Raw genomic sequence first — 27,423 nt, 5'->3', positions numbered from 1 at the left:
AGCTGTCCTCATAAAGTTTTACCTAGCTTTGCAAACTGTCAGTAAGTATTGGATGTTTTAATGATACAACCTGTGTGTTATGAACATGTTGATGTTTTCCTGTGACACGCCCCCCTGTTTACTCTGCAGTGTGTCGGAGTACCTGATGGGTGGTGGTGAACCAGAGCTGTCTGTGGATGCCAGAACAAAGGTAAGAGATGGTTCTTCATTAAGGGTAGCACATTCAATCAATTACACGATCGTCAAGCCGAAGGCCCGGGTTCGATTCCCCACATGGGGACAATTTGTGAAGCCCATTTGTGGTGTCCCCCGCCGTGATATTGCTGGAATATTGCTAAAAATGGCGTAAAACCATACTCAGTCAGTCAATAACCCGAAATGATGTATTTGTTAGGTTGATTATATGATGATTTTTACTGTTACTCATGTCGATATAGTTCCCAAGTTATTTCTCTGTTGTGATTAAGAAGTAGAAAAGATTCTGTGTGTCCCATGCTTCTTTTGAGACACATCCTTGTAGGTGTGCCAGGTTAGAAAAGGTGTGCAGCAACTGTACTGGTCATAAGGTTCCATTTAATGGTCAGACTCAGTGACTTGGCTGATTGCCCCTCTTTGTACCTCCATGGCATAGGACATAGTTCACAATATCAAGACTAATTTAGAACTGTGAAGATCCAGGTTAGAATTGATCTTCTGCAACCCATGCTTGTCGTAAAAGGCAATTAATGGGATCAGGAGGTCAGGCTTGCTGACTTGGTTGACACATGTTGTATCCCAGTTGTGTAGATCGATGCTCATGCTGTTGATCACTGGATTGTCTGGTCCCAACTCGATTGTTTACAGACCACTGCCATATATCTGGAATATTGCTGAGTGCGGCGTTAAACAACCAGCCAACCAACCAATTTGTCTGTTCAGGATTCCATTACTTGCTGGCCACTGTCCTACAGCTGAAATATTACTATGTGGTGTTAGGCAACGAACATATGATAAGAATCGGAAGGTTACAGCTGTTAATTGCGTGTCATGGTGATGGTGATGTGGATTTTCAAGGATTTATGTAGATTTGCTGAAAAGTTTATCACTTTCGGCTTGATTCCACATCGAAATGTTGCTTGATGCAATGAACAATCAGTTGTTATCCATATAGTTGTATGCTTTATTATTGACTCACCAGCTTCTGACCCGTGAAGGTCCGGGTTAGATTAAACCTTCAGTAACCCATGCTTGTCGTAAGAGGCGACTAACAGGACTGGGTGGCTTGGTTGACACGTCATCAGTTCCCAAATGCGCAGGTTGATGCTCATGCTGTTGATCACTGGATTGTCTGGTCCAGACTCGATTATTTACAGACCGCCAGCATATAGCTGGAATATTGCTGAGTGCGGCGTAAAATTTAACAAATCACTCACTCACTGACTCACTCACTCACCAGCTTCTGGAATGATTCACTGATATCTGTGATTCTTGAATTGTCGGAATGTGACGTTGTACTATGCTACATATAGAGTGGGAGTTGTTAGAGGTATCTCTCATGACAGCAGAGGTAGCATAGTGCCTCTTCCAAGCTTTGTCAGTCCATATTGTGATACATATATCGCAAGATAGCAGGTGGTATTCTCCAGGTATGTGTGTATATGAGGTATGGTTGAATAATTGACTTCAATCTTCATGTTATCTGGCTATTTTTCTTCAGTCCTATGATAACCTAACTACCCTGGGGAGAGAAAATCGTTATGGATCATCAACACTCAATGGTAAATCATCTGGTAAGTTCATTGTCAGCTGTCTTGTTATTAGGTATATTTGTGGAATACAGACAGCCCTGGATATTGAGGTGTTTTGTATGATATTTTGGAAGATATGTCAAACACTACAGTCTTCCCACAACACTGGAAAAACATGTTAGTACAAATATTGAAAGCCAATTTCAAATTGGGTTTACTTTGAGTTAATAAAATTCATAATTATTCTGTGATGTTATTTTAAAACTACTCATTTAAAACAAAATTCAAAACAAAATTTGCATAATAAAAATTGAGAAGATTATGATGTGCTTCAGCCAACCTTCAAAAGATCTTGAGTTTCAATGTGTTTTAGTTAGACCTGCCATGTTGTCGTGTTGATAGGCCAGTTATCTGCAAGGGAGATTGATTCATCCCTTGTCCGCCTTGAAGCTGGCCTTGACCTTGCACTACAGAGAGCCAAGGCATGGTCAAAGTATGCCCGTGACATCATGACGTACATCGAGAAGAAAGCCCAGCTAGGTGAGGTGACACCCATACTCTAGTCTGGCTGTTTGATACTTGACCGTGATATACCAAAAGATAGTTTCTTGTTCACCTGGCCTGTGCTTGGCAATAATAACATGAAACAAGGACTAGCTGGCTCAGAGTCTCATACACTCACACAGAGACAAATATGCACATCACAATATTAGTGTAATTACTGCTTCAGCTTCTTCAGATTGGTCCCAGCTTCGGACCCAGACCCAGACCCAGCTTCAGCCCCAACTCTAATCTCAGGCCCAGACCCTGACCCAGATCCAGATCCAGACCCTGACCCAGACCCAGACCCAGACCCAGACCCAGACCCAGACCCAGACCCAGACCCTGACCAAGACCCAGACCCAGACCCTGACCCTGACCCTGACCCTGACCCTGACCCAGACCCAGCTTCAGCCCCAACTCTAATCTCAGGCCCAGACCCTGACCCAGACCCTGACCCTGACCCAGACCCTGACCCAGACCCTGACCCAGACCCTGACCCTGACCCTGACCCAGACCCAGACCCAGACCCAGACCCAGACCCAGACCCAGACCCAGACCCAGACCCAGACCCTGACCCAGACCCAGACCCAGACCCAGCTTCAGCCCCAACTCTAATCTCAGACCCAGTCCCAGACCCAGACCCAGCTTCAGCCCCAGACCCAACTCTAATCTCAGACCCAGACCCAGATCCAGCTTCAGCCCCATTTTCTGTGCTTATGTTCCATATGATAAAACAACTGTCCATTGTTTTTTGGCCAGTAGTTAGTGGAAGTAATAAGATGATCCAAACAATGTTCCTGTGGCATGTCTCTGAAGAAGTGACCATTTCATTAAATTCAGTCCCTTGACCTCAACCATGGCGGTAGCAACATGAGTTTCTTCGATTTTGACGAGACAATGATTGAACTGAAAAAGTTTCATATAACGGATAAAGATTATGTCAGTAGTGTACTGCTGTGTTTGTTTCAGAATGTGAATATTCAAAGAACTTGTCTCGGTTAGCACAAACCATGCGGCCAGTTTTAACAGATGAGGTATGTGGATGTTTATCTTGTCTTCCTGATACCAAAACATTTAACAAAAGTTTATCTTATGATTTGATTGTTTGTAGACATTAATTCTTTTCACAGAGATCGTCCTTAAGGTACATACTGTAAAACATTCGCTAATCCGACAATCAACAACAGCCGGTCGGATGATCCTCGACCGTATACAAACATCACACATGAAAGGTGATTAGCTGCGCCTTACTGGCTGCTTAACACCAACGCCAGTGAACATCACACTTGTTAATTAGGAACACAGGATAATTAATTGAGGCGATTTAATCAAGAAATAACAGTAGAGCGAGCTGTATAAAATGTTTACAACCGACATGAGTTTTCATCACAAGATGTCTGTCACGCAGTACACCAGCTGCTAAGCGACCCCTTGTAGAAGTCCACGCATTGATCAAGAAAGAAATCTCCTTTTGAAGAAAGACAAACCCCAGACAGCACAACAAGAAGTCATCACTTTTGCTGAGCAGAAGTTTGATGTGAAGATTGGACGATCAACCGTGATCTGACATCCTGAAGCAGTCTGCTTAGTGGTTGAGCGTCTCTCACGACTGATTCCAATGCTTCAAGCTATCTGAGGCCAAACATCGTTCATATATGCATTTTCTGCGGCTGAAAATGTCATGTGACAGTTGAATCAATGTTTTAATAAAAATATTGTACAATAAATAAAAGCCTTTTTTGTTTATTATATGGCCCCCACCATGTGGAGTTACCTCCCGGCCACGCATGCGTGGCCAACCAGGTAAGCACCCAGGCCCATATCATCATTCCTTCTGCTGTCACGCATTGTGTTCATACGTGCTTTGACTGTGCTGACCAATTCTTCAACTACTGTATGTCTGGTCTTTATTCGTTCTTTAGAACGCTCTTTTGACTTTGCTGTTAGTTATTTCTCATTTATGTGACTTTTGTAATAAACTTTTACGCTCGCTTTCCCATGGTTTACGTATGTGTTGCTATTCCATGGCAGGAAGTTTAGCGTGCCACATGGTTGAAATATTGCTTTATACACTATTTGATTTACCCAAACTCGTGGAGTGTTACCAGCTGAGCGATGAGTCCCTCTTCCAGGTGGTGGACGAATATGTTTTCACTTTGGTCGCCCTCGTGGGAGGTTCGGCTTCCTTGGGTTCAGCTCCGGCTGCCAAACAAGGGCGTTTAGTTCCTCCGTTTGCTCAGTCGGGCGCCCAGCTGCTGCAAGCTTACCGAACCTACGAGAAGGTTTATCGGAATGCTGTGCAGCAGATCAGGGTGGTGGTCCATGGGGCGTATCTCTCCTCGATTCAGAGGTCAGCCCTGGAGGCGGAGGGAGGCACGGGTGATGTATCACCTCATGTTGTCTTGCTTTGTCAGCTCACTGAAGTGCAGGTCCACCTGACCAAAGACTCGTTACGGTCGCTGCGTCGACGGTGATGTGCGCAGTTATGGGGATGCGCAAGCTGTGGATGTCGACCTCTCGTTACTCGGCAGCGACCCAGCAAACCTTGCTGGCCCTTCTGTTTAGGCTGGGTGCGACGTTTCAGGGGGTCCAGTAGGTTATACGGGAGGCTGCTGCGGCAGCTACTTCTTTCAAGGATTCAAAGGCCTTGTTAGAACAACCACGGGTTTCTTGCCCCCGCGCTCCAGTGGCGAGCACTTGCTCCGGGGCGCAGCCTACGCCCAACTCGGCGAGTTGGCTTCGGCCGCTTGGCAGGGGATGGAGGAGGAGCTGCCCCGCCAAAAGTAGGAGTAAGGAGCAGACCTCTTTGTCTGGCTCCCAGCAGCCTTTTCGCAGTTGGAAGGGGTCTGCCCCGACCCCATGTTAGACTTGCGGGCTGCTCCAGCGGGTACGTCCCAGCCAGTTCAACTGCAGGGGACTACTCATGCTCTCTCACCACATATCCCACATCTCCTTACAGAGTGGGAGAAGGCTACACACAACTCTTGGGTGCTGTCCACCATACGTGTCGGCCATTTACCGTTGTGGAAGCGAGGCTCGCCAGAGTTCACTGGTGAAAGGCGCACTCCGGTGCCGTCATGTCTGGTCAAGGCGGGTATACTGCGTAACGAAGTTCAGGCTTTGCTGGACAAGTCCGCAATAGAGCGCATACCACCGGGAGAGGGACAGGTTGGGTTTTATTCCACGTACTTCCTCGTACCAAAGAAAGACGGCGGGTTCCGTCCCATTCTCAACCTCACAGGGTTGAATCGCATAATAATCTCTCGGTGGTCTCCTCTGTAGAGCCCGGCGATTGGCTAACATAGATTGTTCTAAAGGATGCGTATCTTCATGTGCCTATTCATCCCACATTCAAGCAGTACCTCAGGTTCTCTAACGACGGGATGTGTTATCAATTCAGGGTGCTCCCCTTCGGCATATCTATTTCCCCCCAGGGTGTTCACCAAGCTGATGTTAGTGCCGGCTACTCTTGGAACGACTGGTTGTTCAGCGCACTAACTCAGCCAGCGAGTCTAAATTCTACTCACACGGTGATAGACATTCTAGTTCAACTGGGGTGGATCATAAACCTGAAGAAATCCGACCTGGTACCCACCCAGGACTTGGTTTTTCTTGGGGCGCGTTTCACAACTCAACAAGGTCTTGTGTCTCTGTCGCCCGACCCGATCACCAGAGTACGGGAGATGGTGTCTTCGTTCCTCTCACAGGCCCAGACCCTGGCGCTGACTTGGCTTCGGCTGCGGCGGCGACCTTCTCTGTCGTGTAGAGGGCGTGGTTGAGGATGCGCCCTATACAGCAAGCTTTGGCTAGTCTGTGGGCTCACTCAGAGGATCTGGAGAAGTGTCTCACAGTTCCCGGGTGGTTGTCTCCTCACCTTCAGTGGGTTCCCTTTGGACATTCTGATGCCAGTTCTTACAGTTCAAACGGATGCATCCTTCTCTCGGCTGGGTGTGTGTTTTGGACAGCATGTCGGTGTTTTGACGCTGGTCCGAAGCCGAGGCCCGTCTTCACATCAACGTGTTGGAACTGAGAGCTGTGCGGTTGGTTGTGCCAGGTTGTTCGTCTTCAGTTTGACAACCACACAGCCATGACGTACATCCTGAAGCAAGGCAGCACGGTGTCCCCAGCGCTCCTTCTCCTTCGGTAGGCGTGGGAATTTCTCTCTGGTGCGACCAGTGCGACTGTCAGGTGATTCTTGATCTCCCAGGGCTAGAGAACGTGCATGCAGACGCGCTCTCTCACCGGATCCTGGCCCCGCACGAGTGGATGCTCAATTGGCAGATATTCGGACTTATCTCCCAGTTGTATATATCGTTCCAGGTGGATTTGTTTGCGTCCGGCAGGACGAATCAGATACCAGTGTTCTGCTCTCGAATATTGGACCAGAGGGCGTTGGCTTCAAAGGCCTTCCTGCTGGATTGGACAGGCAAGGTACTGTGGGCGTTTCTACCTCTCATTCCCGGGTCTTCTCCCAGCTGTCCACTCAGCCAGCTCAGCTACTTGTGCTTCTGGAACCACTTTGGCCATCACAGAGCTGGTTTTCGTTAATTCTCAGGTTTCTGGCTCAGCCTCCTGTTCTATTACCCTTACAACCGGACATTCTCACTCAGAACGGCGTGCCACACCCCAATCCACGGATTCAGTGGGTGGCTTGGCCTCTGTCAGGTCTAGCCTCGAGGCATGCGGAATTCTTGCAGCAGTTGCAGACACAATTCTGGCTTCGAGGCGGGATTTGACAAATGTTCAGTACGAGGATAGGTGGTCCTGCCTATGCGCACTGGTGTTCAGATAGGGGAATTGCAGATCCCTTTTCTGCGGATTTAGTTTTGGAGTTTCTGCAGTCTTGTTTGGAAGAAGGTTTGACAGCTTCGACCATTCGTGGCTACTCCACCCCTATTTCCACCTTTCACACCCTGTCGATGGTGTTATTCTGGGGCAGCACCCTCTTATGCAGCGCTTCCTAGCTGGCGTGGATCGGGTTCGACCTGCTCTCAGGCGTACCAGCCCACCTTGGGATTTGTCAATTGTGCTAGATTGCCTGTCCTGTCCTACTTTCTCACATCTATCGGCTATTTCCATTCAGCTGTGAACATGGAAGGCCGTCGGTGATTTACATGCCATGTCTGCAGACCCGGCACTGACTGTGTTCCATCCAGATCACGTCAGTATTCGCCTCCCAGATAGTTACCGTCCGAAGATCGATCACGCTTACCATGTGACAGCTCCTATCGAACTTCCTACTCTTACCCAGCCTTCCACATCGGGGACCTCTGCAACAAGCACTCACCCGTTAGATGTCCGTAAGACCCTGAGGTCTTTATCAAACAAACACAAGGGATCCGTACGGGATCCGTACGGGTACCCATCTGTTCTGTTGTTACAGTGGCGGGAAGGTTGGAACTCCTGCCAGCAAACAGACACTTTCTTGCTGGCTTGTGTAGGTCATTTGTGCTGCTTATCAGGCGAAGGGCAAGCCTCCCCCTGATGGGTTGAAGGCTCACTCGGTCAGGGCAGTGGCCACTTCAAAGGCTTTAGCAGTGGCACTGCCTGTTGAAGAGATTTGCTCCGCCGCTATTTGGAGCCAGCCTAGCACTTTTATACGGCACTATCAGCTCGATACACATTCCCGTGATCAAGCACGCTTTGCCTGATCTGTTCTCTCCAGTGGACAGTGTCCTGCCACCCTGACCAAGTGAGTCTTGGTTATTGGTTTTATGATGCTGAGATAAATTTTTGTGTTAATTGAAATATCCGCTGTTGAATTCTAAGACAACTTTCAATTTCTCTGATGAGTTATTCAGTTGTGAGTTGTGGTTTCCCCCTTATGGTGCTCTCTAGAGCTTTCACTAAGTGGGTGGGGTTTTCATTACACACTATGTAATGTGTTTTATTGCTTAACATGTTGAGGTCGGTCCTCAGTACATTTCCTCCCTGTGGGGTCACCTCCCATAATGCCTCTCGCAGAAGCTTCGGGACATGTGACAGGTGAGTGTTATGGCCTAAGTAACTTTTCTGTTTACGTGATCACTATTTATTTGTACTGTGACAGAATTCCCTCCTCCCTAGCCTCCAGTCGTAGAGGTTTCCCATTCTTTGAAGAGAATCGTCCTTGGGGTAGGGCCACCCACCTCCCCGCAATTCTGTTCACTGATTTGATCAGCAGAAGGAATGATGATATGGGCAACTCCACGTGATGGGGGTCTTATAATAAATAAAAAAGGCTTGTATTTATTGTACAATATTTTTATTAAAACATTGATACAACTGTCACATGACATTTTCAGCCGCAGAAAATGCATATGTGTACCCCAAGGATGATTCTCTTTAAAGAATCGGAAACCTCTACAGGTCAATATTATTGATGATGTAATCACTGATTGTATCATCAGACTCAACCCAATGAAGGTGTGTTTACAGAACAGATTATGATAGATCTTTTTTTGAGGATCATATTCATGTTAACAGAGACATAGTAGCTCTGATTATGTTTCATGCTTAGTCAGCACCGTACCTTTTCCCAATGGTTTTACCTGAGGCCTGGTGTGGTGGGGTAGCCTAGTGGTTAAAGTGTTGGCTCGTCACGCCAAAGACCTGGGTTCGATTCCCTACATGGGTACAATGTGTCAAGCCCATTTCTGGTGTCCCTTGCCGTGATATTGCTGGAATATTGCTAGAAGCGGCGTAAAACCATACTCACTCACTCACTCACTCACTTAACTGAGACCTGCATCTTCAGCTTCCCTAGCTTTGCTTTAGTTAAATACTGTTCAAAGTAGTGTTGAACTCAGTATAGCAATTGTCAACAACCTTGCCTGTTCTAAAATGTGTCTGAATATCTTTGTTACATATGAATTACTTTTGAAAGCAGTATCAAGCAGAAAGTTGAAACCATATTCACTGATGGAATGTTTCCAATTTTCAGGGTTTCCTTCCTCTACAGTCAGTCTACTGCACAGTTCTAGCACAGGTATGTCAACAATAGTCCATCTGTAACATACAGAGGAAGTGCCCGCACAAATATATCATATTACATGTGACCACTTTCTGAAGGCATTATGTATTGATATATCATCACCCGAGATATAACTTAAATACTGCTCAACAGCATTCACTTACTCTCTCTCAAAGACCTTAGTTTAGTATTGCATATTGAATATTGTAGATACCACCACCAAGTTCTGTCCAGCAGAAGGACCTGTTTTACATACTTTGAACCGCTAATGTTCTTTGTTACCCTCCATTTTAATAATGAGAATATTTATAACGCGCCTTTTCCAGGCTAGATATCCTGCTCAAAGCTCACAATCTGATCATTATTACCCCGGATAACCCAAGCTGCCTGTTAAGCACTAGAAGGTTATACTCTCACAACTTATTTTACCGGGTACCCATTTTCATTATGAGAAAACTTAAGCTTCATCATTTATCCCTTTGTGATTTATTCCCTTCTTTCTTTTGTGTTGCTAGGACATTGAATTTGCCAGCAACTGCCAGGCCACGCAAGCTCTTCTGCAGACAAGCAAGTTTATTGAGGTATGGTTGATTAATTTGTGGGATACCGATCAAACTTGCTCCTATAAAAGTACCTTTCACACAATGAGGGTTTCTTGAAAATGTTACTCTTTGATTCTTTTTCAGAAGAAGTCCTCCTTGGGGTACATATAAGCATTTAAATGTCCATTTTAAATCCTACGACAGTTGTAACTATATATTTTTATAAAATATTTACAAAACAAAAAACTCGTTTTTGTCTTGTGAGACCACCCCTACAGGGCCCCACCGGACCCCCTACAGCCAAGAGCAGGTAACTCTTGCCGTCTACCTCGTACCTCACTTTTCATGCTGTCGTTCGGTTGAATAGACGTGCGTGGTGTTCGTTCGAGTTTGCTCTCCTACCGATATGATGAGTGTAAAAGAGTCTCAATCTGTATGTATGGTTCCTTTCTCTACATACGACGGGCGTTAGATGGACGTCATATGTTGATATTCTCATTCATCTTTTGTTGTAACTTTGCTGTGGGTTCTCTGTTTTCCAGCCATGTGGCAGGCAAAATGGCGGACCGCGGATCGTGGTTTCCTTGCTATATGTTCTTGGTAGCTTGTAGTAGGGAGTTCATATATTATGTTCAGATATTATATGGGTATTTGCCTAAATTCTCTTTCTTTTCAGCCGAATTTGTGGTAAGTCGTCGTTGAGTAATTTTGATAGTGTTCGTTTTCATTATCACTCAACTTTACTCTATCACTAGTATGTACACGCAGGTGTGGCTAGCCTTTTTTCTGCTTTGCATTGTATGTTTAGTATTTAAATGGCTGTAGCTTGTAGCATTTAAATATCGCCCGTGCGGGTTATTCTTGCTATTTACTTGTGTTTATGTGTTTGCTGCTTCACAGTTCCTGCTAGTAACACTGGCGTGGTTCTGTTTGTTGCAGTTTAAGCCCTGTGCGTTGTGCCGTGCACACTACCGCCACAGGATGGTCATAAAGTGTGCCTCCGTGTTTCACCCTGTCTTCGCCTGGTGCCCTGACTGGCGGTCGCCTTTGGCTGAATTCCTGCAACCGTTGCAGACACAACTCTGGCTTCGTGGCGGGATTCGACACCCGTTCAGTGTGTTGATAGGTGGGGCGCGCTGGTGTGCAGATAGGGGGATTTCATAATCCCTATTCTGCGGATTTAGTTCGGATATTGGAGTTACTATAACCTCGTTTTGGTTGAGAGCCTTATGACCTCCACCATTGCCGGGTACTCCATGGCTATTTCCACGTTTCACACCTCGCTCGATGGTGCTCTGCCTAGGCAGCATCCCTCAGACATCGCTTCAGCATCCTCATTACTCCAGCCCACCTTAAAATTGCCACTTATTCTCAATTGGCTGTCTGGCCTGATTTTTCAAGTATATCGTCTCTCTCACTTCACTTGTAAAATGACGTGGAAGACGACTTTACTTGTTGTGGTGAGCTCTGGTAGAAGGGTCGGGTACATCCATGCGATTCCCACTGACCTGACACTGACAGTATTTTATACTGATCATGTCCGTATTCGCCCCGGATACCTACCACTCTCAGTGCGATATTGCTTTCCACGTGACTACTCATATCGCACTTCACCCTTACCCAGCCTTCCACGGGGACCAATCTTTCGATTGCTCACCCGAGACTGTCATTTAACTTAATCGAACAAAAGGGATCCCTCACGGATACCCATGTGTTCTGTTTGGTGGCGGAAGACTGGGGAGTCTGCTAGCAAGTGCACTTTATCTCGTTGGCTTGTTTCCGCGTAATTGTTCGGGTTACAATGATAAGGTTTACCTCCCGAGGGGTTGAAGGCAGACTGGGTAGGGCAGATGCCGCTTTGTTGGCAATACACAGCCGCACTGCTCAATGAAGAGATCGGTTCTGTCGCTCTTTGGAGCTGGCAGAACACCTTCGTCGCCATTACCAACTTGACACGCATTCTAAGGATCGTGCTCGGTTTGATCTTCGGTTCTCTCCAGTGGAGAGTGTCCTGCCACCCTGGCCAAGTTAGTAACTGGGGTCATTGGTATCGGGTTCTGTGTTCAATGTCGATATATTTCATATCACTACATCGTATTAGCCTTACCATCCTTCGGGTTGGGTCGGGTTTGGGTGTACATATCGCCCCTTTACGCCCCTCTTCAAGAGGCGGGGTCCATTTTGAACGCTTTAACCAGTCATATGCTATTAACCCGTCTTGCGACGGAATTGGGTACGAACCCCCCACGGGGCACTGTTTGGTATGCCTCTCTTCGAGCCGCATGTCACGTGACCAGGTTAGTGTAATGGTGAGCCAACACATGTTCGGCTACGCTTTTCGCTATTCAGGTGATTTTTGTAGGCTTACAGTTTTTTCCCTCTTCCCAAGACTTCGGTACTTGGGAGTCTGTGATAATCAGCTTTGTGGGATGGTGGTCTACACTTATCCTCCTCACGCCGAGAGTGTTTGGTGGGGGTGTTTTATCCTGTTTTTCACTCGTACAATGCATGGCGTTTGTACTCGTTCGATTTCCTCAGAAAGATTTTAGCGAGGCTAATAATTTCTCTGGGTTTTATCGAGGTCCCGGCAAGCCCTCTTCCAAACAGGAGGGGTGCATTCGAGCAATAGTTTGCAGTACTTATTAGCTCGACTCCTGGGTTATTGGCTTTTTAGCATTTAAATTTTTACGCTTTCCCTACCCTTATACCTCTCGCCACGCTTCTCTGGCTGGGGCTGTATTAGGGTTGGGAGTTGCTTCGGCATGTCCCCATACATTCCTTTCCATTGTAATGGTTGGGGGTGGGGTTTTATGTCATAATTGATTTGAGCCAATTGACATATAAGCTTGGGCTCTCTAGTTCACGCCCCCGTCTGATTGACATCAGCGGTCAGGTGGGTGGCTCGGTAGGTGTTTTTATTTCCGTGATCGGTTGTAGATTTCACTCCACCACGGTTTTAGTTGTTGCCAGACAGAATGCCACCTCCGTCTCAAATATGTTTGGGAGTCTGTCATATGCTTATATGTACCCCAAGGAGGACTTCTTCTGAAAAGAATTATACAAACCTGTAGAGGTTAGGAATTCTTTGAAGAAAGTCCTCCGGGAGAGTCATGACCCTCCATACTCCCCTCATTCTGTCTGACCGTTCAGCATGAAAAGTGAGGGTACGAGGGTAGGCGAGAGTTACCTGCTCTTGGCTGTAGGGGGTTCGGTGGGGCCCTGTAGGGGTAGTCTCACAAGACAAAAACGAGTTTTTTGTTTTGTAAATATTTTATTAAAAAATATAGTTACAACTGTCGTATGATTTAAAATGGACATTTAAATGCTTATATGTACCCCAAGGAGGACTTTCTTCAAAGAATTCATAACCTCTACAAGTTTGTATAAATTTATTCTAACAGAGTTATGCCCCTAAGCAAATGCTGACATCTGCTGATCATTGGATTGAATCAGTTTTGTATCAGATGATCCTTGATGCCCATCTGGATTCCGCTTAGAATTTTTCCCTGACGCTCTGGGGCGTAAAATCATTTTCACTCACTCATTCATTGTTTGACCAGCAAAACTTTTCTATTCCTTGAACAGCCTCTTGCAGCTCGGAAGGCTGAGCATGACAAAGTGAGAAAGTCTGTCAAAGAAATCTGGGTCAGAGAGGTCAAGAAAATGGTGAGTGGCTTGTTGGCTCATCATATTACTATCATACAAGGATAGTCCCCTGTGAAGATCTGGGTTAGAAATTGCCTTCAGCATTCCCCTGCTTCAGGTGGTCCAGCTTAGTCAGTCACTGGACTGTCTGGCCCAGACTCACTGTCATAGTTGGAATACTGCTGTGTAACCGAAGTTAAACAACAAACAAAACAAACCCAAATCAGTAAAAGAACAAATTACATAACAGTTTTAGAAGAGGGCCTTACTCCTACTATGCTCACTATAACATTTATAAGTATTGATGACAATAGGGGAGTAGTTATTATCTCCAGACAAGTTGCATTACCTCCAGGCTATATTGAACGTTTTCTTAATGCAGGAAGAATGGAAAATTCCACACCCATGATATATTAATGGGGTAATTGCAAGATGTAGCGCTTGTTGATATTATCTTTAACTGTTTAATCTTTGCTGGGATGACTGGTAAGTAGTGCAAGATTCCTTGTAAACTGAGCCTCTTTGTTTTGTGCATGAAAAGATAATACTTTACTGTTAGCAATTACATAGAATTAGTCTCCAGTGCCTCATCTTTATCATACATGTCTTAGTGGAGTGTCCCTGTTAAAATGTACAATCAGTGTGGGCAAGTACAAAAGTCATTTTGTGCTGTTTTCTTACAATGCTATATTTTGTGACTGAAGGATTAAGACAGTCCATTAAGTAGAAGGCACTGTAGTGTTATGTCCCTTTTTGCTGCCAGGATGTTATGTCCAGAATAAATTTTTGAAAAAAGGAATATTTCTTCACAAAAAAATGGCACATGGATGGGTCTACTGGTAAATTTTTGCCTTTTGATAATTTTGTATTTAAAAAAAAAATTTTGAGCTTGCCCCTCACACTGTCGTGTGACATGGCTGGAATATTGGGGCCTAAACAATAAAATGAACCCAAACAAACAATGGCCAGAGTAGTAAACATGTAAAACCTTTCTGTTTGCTTAGCATTCTTGTTTTCCTTTTCATGTGTAAAAACCTGTGTCATTTTCAGATTTCCTCCCACCTAAGTTATAACAGTTATAAAAACTAAAATGGATAGAATTATCATTAAAATGTCTGCATGTTATCAGAAATGAGCAGGCCACTGTAACTTGATAATGCCCCCAAATTGCTTGACGACGGGCCATTATCATGCCAGTTGTTGGGTGATGTCATAAGGAGCTAAGCTCTTTTATGTTCAATCACCTACGGCTCGTTTGAACTTGGGTTCAATATTGACGATATTTCTGACTGACATTCATCACATGTACCTGTGCCATTATGTACTTTCTTGCCGGTACCAACCTTAACCATTGTACCATAAATTACAACATGCAGCAATGAAAACATCGACTGGAACTCTAACATTGTTGAGCACTGAAAAAAATGGCGGCTGGTAGTATTGGGAAAGGTCAGGATTGAATGTCGTCACTCTCAAAACTGATTCCATTTGATTTGATTTTATAAAATATTCTATCCATTTTAGCTATAATAACGGTAACACTATTTTTCATGGCATTATCATTTTCAGAAGCCCTCGGTCATTTCAACTGCCCTCCTTTATCGGGCAGTTAATGACTGACCTTGGACTTCTGCAAATGATAATGCCCTACAATAGTGTTACCCTATAATAACAATACTTTAAGCCCTTGCCATGGTCATCATTGTTCCCTACTGTTGTATTCCAGCAAGATGCTGTGACAGGTCATTTAGGGCCCAGCATATGTACATAGCACGTCCAGCAAGACTATGGAGAAGGCTCATGAACAGGCACAGAAAACAGAGCTCGGACAAACCACGACCAAAAGCGGAAGAAGCTGGAAGAGGATGCCATGCATAAAGTTGGTCTCCAGGCTTGTTTTGTCTCACCATCTTAGTTATATTCTGCACCAGCCAACAACAGTTATATATTTGAGTAATTGTCACATGGATGGTGTTTTTATTGTCCATTAGCCAAGTCACTAACTTTTGAGTCAACCTTTGTGACCCTTGCATTTCTTTCCTGCATGTAGGCTGCTGAGGCTGAGACATAACGTGCCAAGCAGCAATGTAGTGGAAACTAACCATCGACAACAAGAGCTTGACAAAATCAAGGTAGGTAACTTGCATCATCCCATCCTGCCAGCCACTGCTGAAAAGTGTCAAATTGACATAAGTTCATTGGTTCATCATCGACTGATTTCTAACAGAGTTATGCCCCTTAGCAAATGCTGACATCTGCTGATCATTGGATTGAATCAGTTTTGTATCAGATGATCCTTGATGCCCATCTGGATTCCGCTTAGAATTTTTCCCTGACGCTCTGGGGCGTAAAATCATTTTCACTCACTCATTCATTGTTTGACCAGCAAAACTTTTCTATTCCTTGAACAGCCTCTTGCAGCTCGGAAGGCTGAGCATGACAAAGTGAGAAAGTCTGTCAAAGAAATCTGGGTCAGAGAGGTCAAGAAAATGGTGAGTGGCTTGTTGGCTCATCATATTACTATCATACAAGGATAGTCCCCTGTGAAGATCCGGGGTTAGAAATTGCCTTCAGCATTCCCTGCTTCAGGTGGTCCAGCTTAGTCAGTCACTGGACTGTCTGGCCCAGACTCACTGTCATAGTTGGAATACTGCTGTGTACGAAGTTAAACAACAAACAAAACAAACCCAAATCAGTAAAAGAACAAATTACATAACAGTTTTAGAAGAGGGCCTTACTCCTACTATGCTCACTATAACATTTATAAGTATTGATGACAATAGGGGAGTAGTTATTATCTCCAGACAAGTTGCATTACCTCCAGGCTATATTGAACGTTTTCTTAATGCAGGAAGAATGGAAAATTCCACACCCATGATATATTAATGGGGTAATTGCAAGATGTAACGCTTGTTGATATTATCTTTAACTGTTTAATGCGCACAGGATGACTGGTAAGTAGTGCAAGATTCCTTGTAAACTGAGCCTCTTTGTTTTGTGCATGAAAAGATAATACTTACTGTTAGCAATTACATAGAATTAGTCTCCAGTGCCTCATCTTTATCATGTCTTAGTGGAGTGTCCCTGTTAAAATGTACAATCAGTGTGGGCAAGTACAAAAGTCATTTTGTGCTGTTTTCTTACAATGCTATATTTTGTGACTGAAGGATTAAGACAGTCCATTAAGTAGAAGGCACTGTAGTGTTATGTCCCTTTTTGCTGCCAGGATGTTATGTCCAGAATAAATTTTGAAAAAAAAGGAATATTTCTTCACAAAAAAATGGCACATGGATGGGTCTACTGGTAAATTTGTGCCTTTTGATAATTTTGTATTTAAAAAAAAAAGATTTTGAGCTTGCCCCTCACACTGTCGTGACATGGCTGGAATATTGGGGCCTAACCAATAAAATGAACCCAAACAAACAATGGCCAGAGTAGTAAACATGTAAAACCTTTCTGTTTGCTTAGCATTCTTGTTTTCCTTTTCATGTGTAAAACCTGTGTCATTTTCAGATTTCCTCCCACCTAAGTTATAACAGTTATAAAAACTAAAATGGATAGAATTATCATTAAAATGTCTGCATGTTATCAGAAATGAGCAGGCCACTGTAACTTGATAATGCCCCCAAATTGCTTGACGACGGGCCATTATCATGCCAGTTGTTGGGTGATGTCATAAGGAGCTAAGCTCTTTTATGTTCAATCACTCCACGGCTCGCTTTGAACTTAAGGTTCAATATTGATGATATTTCTGACTGACATTCATCACATGTACCTGTGCCATTATGTACTTTCTTGCCGGTACCAACCTTAACCATTGTACCATAAATTACAACATGCAGCAATGAAAACATCGACTGGAACTCTAACATTGTTGAGCACTGAAAAAAATGGCGGCTGGTAGTATTGGGAAAGGTCAGGATTGAATGTCGTCACTCTCAAAACTGATTCCATTTGATTTGATTTTATAAAATATTCTATCCATTTTAGCTATAATAACGGTAACACTATTTTTCATGGCATTATCATTTTCAGAAGCCCTCGGTCATTTCAACTGCCCTCCTTTATCGGGCAGTTAATGACTGACCTTGGACTTCTGCAAATGATAATGCCCTGAAAAATAGTGTTACCCTTATAATAGCAATACTTTAAGCCCTCGCCATGGTCATCATTGTTCCCTACTGTTGTATTCCAGCAAGATGCTGTGACAGGTCTACGCAAGGCCCAGCATATGTACATAGCACGTCAGCAAGACTATGAGAAGGCTCATGAACAGGCACAGAAAACAGACTCGGACAAACACGACAAGCGGAAGAAGCTGGAAGAGGATGCCATGCATAAAGTGGGTCTCAGGCTTGTTTTGTCTCACCATCTTAGTTATATTCTGCACCAGCCAACAACAGTTGTATATTTGAAGTAATTGTCACATGGATGGTGTTTTTATTGTCCATTAGCCAAGTCACTAACTTTTGAGTCAACCTTGTGACACCCTTGCATTTCTTTCCTGCATGTAGGCTGCTGAGGCTGAGACAACGTACAAGGCATGTGTAGTGGAAACTAACCATCGACAACAAGAGCTTGACAAAATCAAGGTAGGTAACTTGCATCATCCCATCCTGCCAGCCACTGACGAAAGTGTCAAATTGACATAAGTTCATTGGTTCATCATCGACTGCCTTGTTTTGTCATTAGGTTAATGGCAGATAGAGGTGATCACTTCAAATGAAGTATTAATTATTTTCTAACCTAAAGTAAATAGAATAATGTCTTTGTCCTGTATTTGTGAGAGAAGAAATTAGGTATTGCACATTTCCTTTTTGTTCTTAACCCGAATTTATAAAGGTTTTAGTACCCATAGAAATAGTTCAAATTTCTAAAAGTTGTAATGTTTTGCTATATATTTGTCTGAGGGACAAGGGAGAGCTGTCATGATTTCTAACTCTGTCTTTGGTTTTGGTTTCAGGCCGAGTTATTGGGGAAGATACGAGAGCAGATACAAATGTGTGATCAAGTCATGAAATCTGTAAGTATACATTCAGGTGTATCTGTATGCATTGGTCCACCAGGACATAACACTTGCCCCAAACTCATGATACTATAAACTATTTGATATTTATATGATTACATTTATTCGCACATATCACTTCAACGTTTCACCTAAAGATGAAAGATTTCTTACTGACATCCCACTCTCAGCAGCTTATTGTTCCCTGCCGCAACGCGGAACGGGGGACTATGTATTCAGCGGCAGCCGTCTGTCAAGGTCACCTCGACACTTTGACCACTTTTCAAACTGTTGTTCACGTGGTATCTCATGCACTGTTCTATCCAATATCTTCAAATTTGGTTACAGCCTACATTAGGGGATTACGCAGGCACCAGTTTATTTGGGTGACCTTGACCTTATCTTCAAGGTCACCCATGACACTTTGAACACTTTTCACTCTTGTTAACGTGACATCTCATGGACTGTTGTACTCAATGTCTTTAAATTTGGTGACTCTCTACATTGGGGGATTACATAGACACCAGTTTATTTGGGTGACAGTTTATTTTGACCTTATCTTCAAGGTCACCATGACACTTTGACCGCTTTTCAAACTTATTTAAACGCGATATCTCATAAAACATTGCACCCAATGTTTTCAATTATGTTGACAGCCTACATTGGGTGATTAGGCAGACACCAGTCATTTCAGGCATCTTGTATGTGACACAAAAATAAAATGTAGTAAATATGGATATTCCACTCTTAAGGGGCGGGGGGGACATTGCCATATCAGTGGCAAACACTTGTTTTCATAAAGCATTTCTTGTTACGTGAAAGTGTAACATGTTTCCTTATCTTGACTCATACTATTTTAACTCATACCTAAACCAGAGATACAATGGAAACATTCTGTGTTCTGTTCCTCAAGAACAATAAAAACATCTTACCCCAATGGAACCTCACAACGGCCTAATAGCATCTGCCTTGGCTCATGATTGTGGGCAAGAATTATCTTCTTGAAAGAACTGTCAGTTGTTCTGCTACAACCAAAGGTCAAAATTAGTGAATACCAGCAACATCATCTTTAGTGAAATCTCTGAGACAGTGTTTGGCAAAGACTGTATCAAACTTCCAGAAAAATCCTTCCGAAATGGATGTGATGGAACAGTTGCCATGAAGCGCTATTTTGGATGCTATGACACTTACTTTTTTGCAGATTTGATTGGGTTAGGGTAGAGATAAGCAAAGAGTCAGGATAAGTAAAAAATAATGTTTCTACTTCAAAAACTACATAATTATTTTTTCAGATATTTTCACCTACATAAACACATGGTAATGATCTTGCCATATCAAGCACCATGTATGTCGCTTGGCTGATGTATGTCATCAATCCCCATGTCAAAGATTGATACTCATGATGTCAATCACTGCATTGTATGGTCCAGATTTGATTTTTTTAAAGACCATTGATAAAATGTAATCCAGGGGTATATTACAAATTCCCTCAAACAACTAAATGGACTACACAACAATCTATAGCTGAAATATTGCTGATTGTGATTGTTTACCACAAAGAACAAAAGAAAATGTGAACTGATATTGCTAATGTCGGTGTTAGTGGAATACAAGTAACATAAGCTCCCACCCGCATGGTGCCCCACCCATACAGAGAGTGTATACTGTGTTACAGGTGACTGTGGAGTACTTCCAGCTGCTTCACACTGTGTCTGCCCCTCTACCTGTACAGGTAAGTCCATCAGTCATCTACACCTCTCTGTGCTTTGTGTCATTATTAGGAGTCTGATTACCTTTACTTTCAAACATGGAGATGTAAGTTAAAATGGTTCTAATGAGAAACTTATTGTATTTAAGGTAATTTACAACAGTGTTCAGACAAGACACATCTGACTTTTATAGCACTAAGTAGGTGTTGTTAGATAGATTAGCATTGTTATGATACTTACAATGTGTCATTCATATTTCTTGTTTTGGTAAAACATATTCATACTGTGTAGCATTAAGACAACTGTGAACTCATGTCCAAAGCCATGCAGATGTTTTAATGCTGTACAAATTTGAAAATTACATGTATTGGTGTAGAACTATAAGTTTTTTAACTTACCTTACCTCATGGTAATGTGCATATTACCTTTGCTCATCCGATACAAAGATTGGAAACGTATCCTTGTTGAATGCTATCATGAAACTGGTGACATTTCGATCTCGTCCGGCGAGCGGAAGCACGCCCCCCAATCCCGTCATGTGACAACGAGAACACGTCACTTTATCCTTTATCGCACAGCGAGTTGGACGTGTATACGATATTTCTGTTTTTCTTTTCTTACTGTATTCTTTGTGTTTTGCTACGGTAAGGTTTTCCTCTTGTATCCTTCTACCATGATATTACAAAAAGTCTACTCACCGTTGGCTGTTTTTTCTCACTGTACGGTCTTCGCAGTGTGTTGTTTTGCCTCGCGTTTATCCAGCTTCGCTTCGGCAGAATTATGTACCTCTTTGGTCAGCCTGGCTTGTTTTTGTCCTTGCTTGACCATTGTATGTATCTTTTTCTCTTTCTTTGTGTCATATTTTGTGTGTTTTTCTTCGTAGAGGTTTTTCACATGCTTGCCAGTAATGGCGGCTGTAAAGACCCTATCCTGCTTGCCCGGATTGTCTGGTCGACTCATGTCTTCTAACGACGCCTCTGAGACTGCTCAGGTTCCTTCGACGCCTACGGCTCAGCTTGGGAACGTCTCTACGCCTTCAGCGGATCGGCAATCTACGACTTCGCCTCCCCGCCAGTCATCATCTCTGGAACGCTCCAGAGCGAGCCTCTTCACACAGGCCCAGATCGACTATGCTGTGAATCCAGGCGCTCCATCTTCAAGATTCCCGGGTTATGGAGCTCTTGGTTGGTTTACTGGAACGAGAGGGTCGTCCGCCAGTGCTCCTCTGATCGTCCATTGTCTGGAGATGACCAGCGTTTGCCCACGTATCAGCAACGCTCCCCTCAACCTTCACCAAGACGTTCACCTGCGCGGGATGCTCGGTGTTCTCCCAAGCGCGCAATGGAGTGTGACGCTCGGCGTTCTTCACCTAGATGTTCGCCTCAGCGTTCCCGTTCTCCCAGGCGCTCTCCTGTACGGGATGTTCGGTACTCCTCGCCGCGGCGCTCTCCTCGGTGCTCCCCTAGGCGCTCCCTTCGGTGTTCACCTCGGAGACAACTTTCACCTCGGAGACAACTTTCACCTCCTTATCGGCATTCGCGTTCCCGATCACCTTTGTTTAGGTCGCGGGATTCCTCGTCTCTTGTGTCGGAGGCTCAGTTTGTTCCAGATTACGAGGAAGAAGACAACCAGGGTCTGACGCGCTTGGGCATGGAGAGTGTTTACGCCTGGATAGATGACAGACTTATCATTTGCCCGTCTCCAGGGTCGGATATTCCTCGTGCTAGCTCCATTTGGGATGAACCAGAGCTCCTTCTGCCACCGCATCCCATGGTTGTTGATGCCATTGCTTCACTTCATGAGGATTTCCAAAAGTTATCTCTCAATCCTTCCATCAAGCCTGCTAAACATCGCCGTTAGGATTACAAGGTGCATTCTTTTGACTTTGTGGATTTTGGCGCTACACAAGATGAAGCGGCCAAACGGTTGTCGGATGCTTCTCAAGCTCAATACAAGGTCCCAGATGCCAAGTTGTTGGCGATTGATACGGAACTCCGTCGAACCTTGAAGCCCCTCTCTGTGCTTGCTTCGACCACGGAGGCCATGTCTCAAGATCTCTCAGAGGATAACCCTTCCCGCTTAGATCATCTTACCACTATGTTTAGGTGGCAGGCTAGAGTTCTGTCTGAGGTGGTGGATCATGTTCGTTCGGCCTTAGCTACCACCACTGTGACTAGGAGGACTGGGTTACTTGCTCTCTGTACCTGGCAGGAGGAATTCAAGAAAAGACTGATGCGTGCCCCGTTTGAGGCTCCCACCTTATTCACAGATAAGCTCCCGGATGTCGTTTCAGAGCATGCCTCCTTGACCCAAACTGAGATTGTGCTCCGATCTTTTCGTCACTTCGCCACTTTGTCAGCGCCAGCAACCAGGACCACCAACCTTTACCAATCCAGGAGGACGTCGGTTCGTGGAGCCTTTAGAGGGCGTGGCAGGGGACGTCCCAACGACTTCCAACGTCGTCCCGTGGGTAACCAAAAGGACTTGGGCAAGACCGGCAAACCCAAATATAAGCGCCGCTGATGTTTTGGGCGGTCACGACTGGGACCTCCCTTCCCCAGCCGTCCATATCCGCGATATACCTGTAGGCGGGAGACTCGGGTCTTCTGGCCCAACTGGACAATCCTAGGAGACCCCTTTGTCACCAATCTTCTCAAGAAAGGCTACAAGTTGCCAATAGCCATGTCGCCGCCTTTGACCACCTCGCCCGGTCTCACGAATATTCCATCGTTCAACACCAGCACCTGTTGACCAACATTCAGGCGTTGTTGGACAAGAAGGCCATAGAACAAGTACTAGAGCCCAGCAAGTCCCCAGGGTTTTACTCTCCCATCTTCTTAGTACCCCAAAAGAATTCTCAGTAGATGAGGATGACACACAATGTGGCGGTGTTCAACAAACTTTACCTTCCGGAGCTGCCACATTTTCGGATGGTATCTCTGATCCAGCTACGAACCAAACTGTCCCCCCAAGGATTGGTTTGTCAGTCTGGATCTTCAAGACGCATACCTACATGTTCCCATTATCGAACCTCACCGGAAGTTCCTGAGGTTCATTTTCGACGGTCACCATTACCAGTGGAAGGTCTTGCCGTTTGGCATCTCTATGGCCCCGTGGCTTTTCACTCGAAATTACAAGACCGATTTCCCGGTATCTTCATCTTCGGGGGATAGAGTTCGACCCATACATAGACGACTCTCTCATGAGCCACAAGGAGTGCCTGCTGCTACGCAGAAAACCTCAAGAAGTCCCACCTAGAGCTATCCCGACAGTTGACTTTTATAGGGGGTTTGTTCCTGAAAGATCAAGACCTTCTGCGGGTTCCACCGGACAAATGGCAAAGAATCCTCAGTCTTGCTTGGCGGGGTCTGTCACACCTGCTTACACTCAGGGAATGGCAGTCCCTACTAAGTCTGTTGATGTCGGGCTCAGGATCTTACCACCAGAGGGAGATTAATGCTCAAACCGCTTCAACGGTTCCTCTCGCCTTTCATCCTCTTAGATGACCTCAGGTCGCGGTTTCCGCTGCCCATTCATCTTCATCCCTTTCTTCAGTGGTGGACAATCGAGTCGAACGTTTGCGGCGGCGTCTCTTTGACCGAATTCACAAATGACCGCGAACTGTTTGTGGACGCTTCTCTGCAGGGCTGGGGCGCTCACCTGGAACTTCAGACAGCGGCAGGGCTGTGGTCAACCGCACAGGCAGGTTGGCACAGCAACAACCTAGAGCTTCAGTCTGTCATCTTAGCCATTCAGCACTGGATTCATTCGCTACGGGGTTCCAAGCTCTTGGTGGCGTCGAACAACTCGACAGTGGTCTGGTTGATCCGCAACCAGGGAACAACCAGCTCGGGACTTCTCTTGAATCAGACAACAACATCCAGATCAGAGCTCGTCACATTCCGGGTTGCAGGAACGTCTTGGCAGACGCTCTGTCCCGACCAGACAAGCCATCCCCAACAGAGTGGATACTTCATCCGGAAGCATTCAATCTGGTTTGTCACCTCCATCACAGACCGTTAGTGGACCTCTTTGCAACGAAGCACAACCATCAACTTCTGATCTACGTGTCTCTTCTTCCGGATCCTGTCGCTTGAGCAGTGGACGCCCTGTCCCTCTCATGGGAGGGTCTGGACGCCTACACGTTTCCTCCTCCAGTTCTTCTTCCCAAGGTCGTAGCTAAGCTCAAGGAGACCAAGCGGATGATTCTGCTTTTGGTCGCACCTTGGTGGCCGGCGAACCATGTCGATTGCCGAAGGAGATCCTCAACCGCTACCACAGTGGCCGCACCTTCTACGGCATCCTCACAGCCGCCTGTTGCACCCAGATCCGGACAGGTTTCATCTATGCGCTTGGGTCATCTTCAGAAAGCTCTGAAATCCAAGGGTTATTCGGCTGGTGTGGCTACGATCATCGCCGGTGCTCATAGAGTGTCCACCCGCAGCTTGTACGATGACAAATGGTCTGCATTTGAGAAGTTTTGCGCTGATCGCTCTAAGAATCCGGTTAAAGCGTCTCCTCAATTTATTGCGGAATTCCTCCTCTACCTACGCAACACTCATCATCTGAAGGGTGGTACGATTTCTACTTATTTGGCAGCCCTTAATTCAGTGCTGGCCGTCAAGTCTGATAGGAAGGTCTCCAAGATCCCTGAACTCCTGGCCATGCTGAAAGCGTTTAAGTTGGAGGATCAGAAGTCGAAGTTCCACCCTCCAGCTTGGGATCTTAACGTGGTTTTACAACACCTTCGTGGACGTTCTTATGAGCCTTTGTCTGTGGCCTCCTTCGAGGACTTGTCTAAGAAAACAGTTTTTCTTTTGGCGCTTGCTACTGCGGCCAGAGTTAGTGAGCTTCACGCCATAGATGTCACCAAGATTAGGTTTGAACAGACTCGTCACGGTTCCGTCCATTTGGGTCTTCTCTGGGACTTCATTGCCAAGAACCAGTTGCCTGGTCAACTGGATCGTATGTATGTCATCCCTCCTTTGTCTTCTATAGTGGGCAGTGACGACTCCGATGAACTTGCGTTGTGTCCCTTAAAGAGTACATCAAGCAGTCAGGAGACGTACCAGGAAATGCCTTTTTATTCCGTTTTCTTCTGCGTCGAAGGGTGAGGTCAACAGAAATACCATCGCTTTGTGGCTTCGCTTTCGACTATCCTCGCAGCTTACGACTCCGCTGGTTTACCTCACCCAACCGCCAACAACCTGCACGAGATCCGGGCCTTAGCGTCCACCATGGCTCTGCACAGAAACTGCTCGGTCCCCACTATTATGGAAGGTTGCTTTTGGAGGTCTAACACAGTCTTTGCCAACCAATATCTCTGGGATCTGGCAGTCCAGGATGTACAGGGGCTTCAGTCCTTTGGCCCGTTCGTGGTAGCTCAGCAACTGACGCGGCCCTCTTCTCACTAGGTGCTTATTCTTTTTGTCTAATCATCTTAGTGATAGTTTTAAGGTTAACCCACGTTCTCTCGTGTTGTGTTTTCCTTATTAGGGGTTCTACCGGTGGTTTACTGTTCTTGTTTCAACGATTCCAGTTCAACAAGACAGTTTCCATGTCCCCGGTTGTGCTGTTTTGGTCTGATAGTTTGGGCTGGTCCTTGCCGGTGTCCGACCCTCCTGCCTTTATGTCGGACCAACATGCACATTACCATGAGGTAAGGTAAGTTAAAAATTTATGAAAAAAAATCTAAATATTTTACCTTATGGCGTCTTACGCCCTCCCTACGATGGATCATCTCCTCCCCGCTTTGAACTCCGCTCGGACTTCAGGATTTGAATAAAGTGACATGTTCTCATTGCCACATGACGGGATTGGGGGGCTTGCTTCTGCTCGCCGGACGAGATCGACACGTCACCAGTTTCATGATAGCATTCAACAAGGATACTTATTGATCACGTTTCCAATCTTTGTATCGGATGAGCAAAGGTAATATGCACATTACCATGAGGTAAGGTAAGTATTTAAATATCTAAAATATTTAGATTTTAATAATTTTCTGACAAATGAATTCCACATTCAATTGCCTGTTGTTTGTCCCTTCAGTTCCACACCCTGTGTGAGAGCAGCAAGACGTACGAGCCAGGCAGTCAGTATGCAGAGTTTGTCCGCAGGCTCCCCATACCCACACCAAATAGTGGCAAACTAGAACACTTCAGCTTTGAAGCTTTTGTTGCTGGTGCAAAGTAAGTGTTGTCTTCCCTTATAATAATGTCATTCATAGCAAAAACCGAGCAACCTATGCTGGCCGTAAAAGGTCCAGTCCATTGGCTGATCAGATTTGGTTGCTTTGTTGGTTGTGTTTATTGTGTCCTGACAGTTGCTCATAATATCAATCACTGGATTGTCTGGTTCAGACTTGGTTATTTCCAGATTACTGTACTGAAATATTACTGCGTTAAGATTAAGCAACTAAGAAATATTATTTTTCCTTATCCTGACTCATGCTCTTTTGCTTGTCTTCTTCTTCTTGCGAACATAGTGGAACACTTGTATCTCCCTATTGAAGCTCCCTTCCATTGAAACATACGTAAAATAACTAATCACTACTCATCAAGAGTTGCCCCTCTTTGCTTCCACTGGCGGGAAAGACGGCGCCACCGTGGCCCACATGCCTCACTCTCTCCTTCTTCGCCCAGTGAGCAGGATGTGAGAGCGCCTGTGTCTCCCTACACACTATATCCTTTGATATTTCTTACTTAGTTACCTCTACAAGTCCCTTATAGAGGTTTAGCTAGTATCCTTCAACAATGTTTTGATAATTACCCGTATTTACTGCTGTTTATTCGCGGTGTATTCCATGTTTGTTCCGTAGGTTACGTTCATGAAAAATTCTGTACTGTTTGCATTTTCTGCTGCTGATCCGCATTTAATATGCCCTAGCTGTACTGTACCATGTTCTTTCAGTTCAGGTTGCAGTTTTTGCAATAATTTATATAATTCTGCATTTAACAAATATTTACTTTGCGTCTTGTGACGCACAGCAGATAGGTCACGTAAGCTATATCCAGGCATGGATATGCGGCTGAATCCCTCTCAAGTCAACTGCTGTCGGATGATCCCCTCCCGTCTGGTGTTCCGCTGGAGTTCTCTTGGAGGAGAGGCGTGGGATGCAGTCCGCCGTCTCCAAGAAGCGACCTGCATCACCAGACATCCAGTCGTCGCAGTCTAGACTAAGAGGGCATCTACATCTCAGCGCAGACTCCGCACCCCCAGGGCAGCGTCTACCACCAAGGGGAAGCCAGCGCAGACCGCACGAACTTTCTCGGCCGAGATTGTTCCCGTCGCAGAACAGGGC

The 27,423-nt window shown here is 45.1% G+C and overlaps 1 protein-coding gene across 6 annotated transcripts in view; it reads left to right on the top strand.

Moving 5' to 3' along the window:
• LOC124255693 (rho GTPase-activating protein 29-like) overlaps nt 1–27,423 on the top strand; it is a 68,956-nt gene that overhangs the window by 7,127 nt on the left and 34,406 nt on the right. For all 6 annotated transcript variants that reach the window (XM_046689588.1, XM_046689589.1, XM_046689586.1 and 3 more), the window contains exons 5-16: nt 130–190; nt 1,697–1,769; nt 2,130–2,267; nt 3,240–3,304; nt 9,193–9,237; nt 9,738–9,803; nt 13,350–13,430; nt 17,605–17,751; nt 17,924–18,001; nt 18,373–18,432; nt 20,090–20,146; nt 26,172–26,311. In XM_046689588.1, coding sequence (XP_046545544.1) covers nt 130–190; nt 1,697–1,769; nt 2,130–2,267; nt 3,240–3,304; nt 9,193–9,237; nt 9,738–9,803; nt 13,350–13,430; nt 17,605–17,751; nt 17,924–18,001; nt 18,373–18,432; nt 20,090–20,146; nt 26,172–26,311 — 1,011 coding nt within the window. The remainder of the gene's footprint in view (nt 1–129; nt 191–1,696; nt 1,770–2,129; nt 2,268–3,239; nt 3,305–9,192; nt 9,238–9,737; nt 9,804–13,349; nt 13,431–17,604; nt 17,752–17,923; nt 18,002–18,372; nt 18,433–20,089; nt 20,147–26,171; nt 26,312–27,423) is intronic.

The sequence above is a fragment of the Haliotis rubra genome, unplaced genomic scaffold, assembly GCF_003918875.1.
Source record: "Haliotis rubra isolate DU_JTF1 unplaced genomic scaffold, ASM391887v1 Scf606, whole genome shotgun sequence".
Lineage (NCBI taxonomy): Eukaryota > Metazoa > Mollusca > Gastropoda > Lepetellida > Haliotidae > Haliotis > Haliotis rubra.
Note: the sequence above shows the minus strand (reverse complement) of the source record. Positions and strands in the feature narration are given on the sequence as shown.